General features: G+C 67.4%; 1 protein-coding gene across 1 annotated transcript; it reads right to left on the bottom strand.

Annotated features, from left to right (window-relative positions):
• Positions 1–320: 320 nt before the first annotated feature.
• Positions 321–1,346, bottom strand: FOXB2 (forkhead box B2). Its single transcript, XM_057402135.1, has one exon. The coding sequence runs from the start codon at positions 1,344–1,346 to the stop codon at positions 321–323; it is 1,026 nt and encodes a 341-aa protein (XP_057258118.1).
• Between the last annotated feature and the right edge of the window lie 484 nt (positions 1,347–1,830).

Consider the following 1,830-nt stretch of genomic DNA (forward strand, 5'->3'; position numbering starts at 1 on the left):
AGCCCGGGCTGAGCGGCCGCCCCGTGCCGCAGGCTGTCGGGAGGGCTGGGAGACCTCCCCTGCCGGGTCCTTCTTCCAAGCCAGCCACTTTGACCTCAGCTGTGAATTTTCACATCACCGCCTCTCCGCCACTAGAGATAATTAACGACGACAAAAGCTCTTACCTGCTACCTGGCTCTCAAATTATCTGATTGTACACAATATAAACACAGACACCAGAGGGATATGGTCATGAGATCTATCGCGTTTCCGTGCTGCAAGCATGTCCCAGATATCGGCATCCTCCCCGAGGGAGCCTCTCTCCTCCTACCACCCGCCCCTTAGGAGTGCACCAGGACGGAATGGAGGGAGGCCTTGCCCTCGGGGCTGTTACTCGCGGTTTGTCCTAGCAGCGAAGCGGCAGACGGGGAGGCGGTCGGGCAGATCTGCGAGGCAGCGACCGTCAGAGCAGGAATGGCCGAGGCAGCGGTCATCGCCGGCGCTGGTTTGATGGGTACCGGGACGGCGGGCATGGTCTGAGCCGGCGGGTGGCAGAGAGCCTTTACGGGCACACCGAAGGGTCCGTAGTCTGGAGACACGGGCACGCCGGCCACGGAATCCACCACCCCCACGTGCGGCCACACAGAGCTCACCACGCTGCTGAGCTGGCCTGGCACCGGGTAGCCCAGATGGTGCATCACCGAGGCCAGCGGCAGCCCGCCGGCCTGCAGCACGCCCTTGTAATCTCTGCCGATGATGTTCTCGATGGCGAAGGGATGCTTGAAGCCGGAGGGCTGGCTGCTTCCGTAGGGCGAGAAGTGCGGCAGCCTCCCTACGGATGCGGCTGCAGCCACGGCGGCCTCGGAGCCCACCAGCCCCGGCACCTTGCCCGAAAGAGGGGGTGGCGGCGGCGGTGGGTGCGAGTGGAAGTAGTGCACCATGTGCGGGGCTGGCGCCGTGCTCTTGCCGGGGCCACCGCCCCCCGCCCCTCCGCCCGCCCCGCCGCCGCCGGGCAGATGATGCTCGGGGCGCAGGACCTTGAAGCGCTTGCGGCGTCGGAGGAAGCTGCCGTTTTCAAACATGTCCCCGCAGTCCGGGTGCAGCGCCCAGAAGCTGCCCTTGCCCGGCTGGTCGGGGCGGCGCGGAATCTTGATGAAGCAGTCGTTGAAGGAGAGGTTGTGGCGGAGGGAGTTCTGCCAGCGCTGCGTGTGTTCCCGATAGTAGGGGAACCGCTCCATGATGAACTTGTAGATGTCGCTCAGGGGCAGCATCTTCTCTGGAGAATGTTGGATGGCCATGGCCGTCAGGGAGATGTAGGAATAGGGTGGCTTCTGGTCGCTGTACGAGCTCTTCCCCGGCCTGGGCATCGCCACCCCGCCGCAGCCCTCCCGCGGCCGCACCGTGTCAGGTCGGCACTGCCCTGCCGCGCCGCCGCGCCTCTACATCATGAGCGCCACCCGCCCGGCCCACTCGAGACCGCGACGCGCCCCGCCGGCGTGCTCCGCTCACGGCTCCTCCGGACAGCCTCGCCCAGCGGGAAGCGCTCTCCACGCCGCCCTGCCTCTCGCCGGAGGCACAGCTGCCGCCCGGGTAGCGGGGCCGTGGAGGGCGCGGGGCCAAAGCGGGTCGCGGCCCCCTCTGGTGTCCTCGCTCGCCGCCGGAGCCTGCCGAGTCTCCCGTGCTCCCCCGCTGCCGCCCGGCACGCTCTGCTGGAGTTGGTGCTCCGCACGCACCGAGGGCGCGGGGGCATGGAGTTACCCCGCACCGCTCTCCCCTCTCACCGCTAAGTCCAGCGTCCCCACTTATAAGTTTGCAGCGGTGGCGAGGGCCGGAGTCGGCGATGAGAGGAGG

This window comes from Pezoporus wallicus, unplaced genomic scaffold (assembly GCF_028554395.1).
Source record: "Pezoporus wallicus isolate ANWC-B61680 ecotype Strahan unplaced genomic scaffold, APGP_CSIRO_Pwel_v1 contig_6275, whole genome shotgun sequence".
Classification (NCBI taxonomy): domain Eukaryota; kingdom Metazoa; phylum Chordata; class Aves; order Psittaciformes; family Psittacidae; genus Pezoporus; species Pezoporus wallicus.

What these genes read in the sequence shown, in the direction of transcription:
- FOXB2 (XM_057402135.1), bottom strand. Translation starts at nt 1,346, where the DNA reads ATGCCCAGGCCGGGGAAGAGCTCGTACAGCGACCAGAAGCCACCCTAT.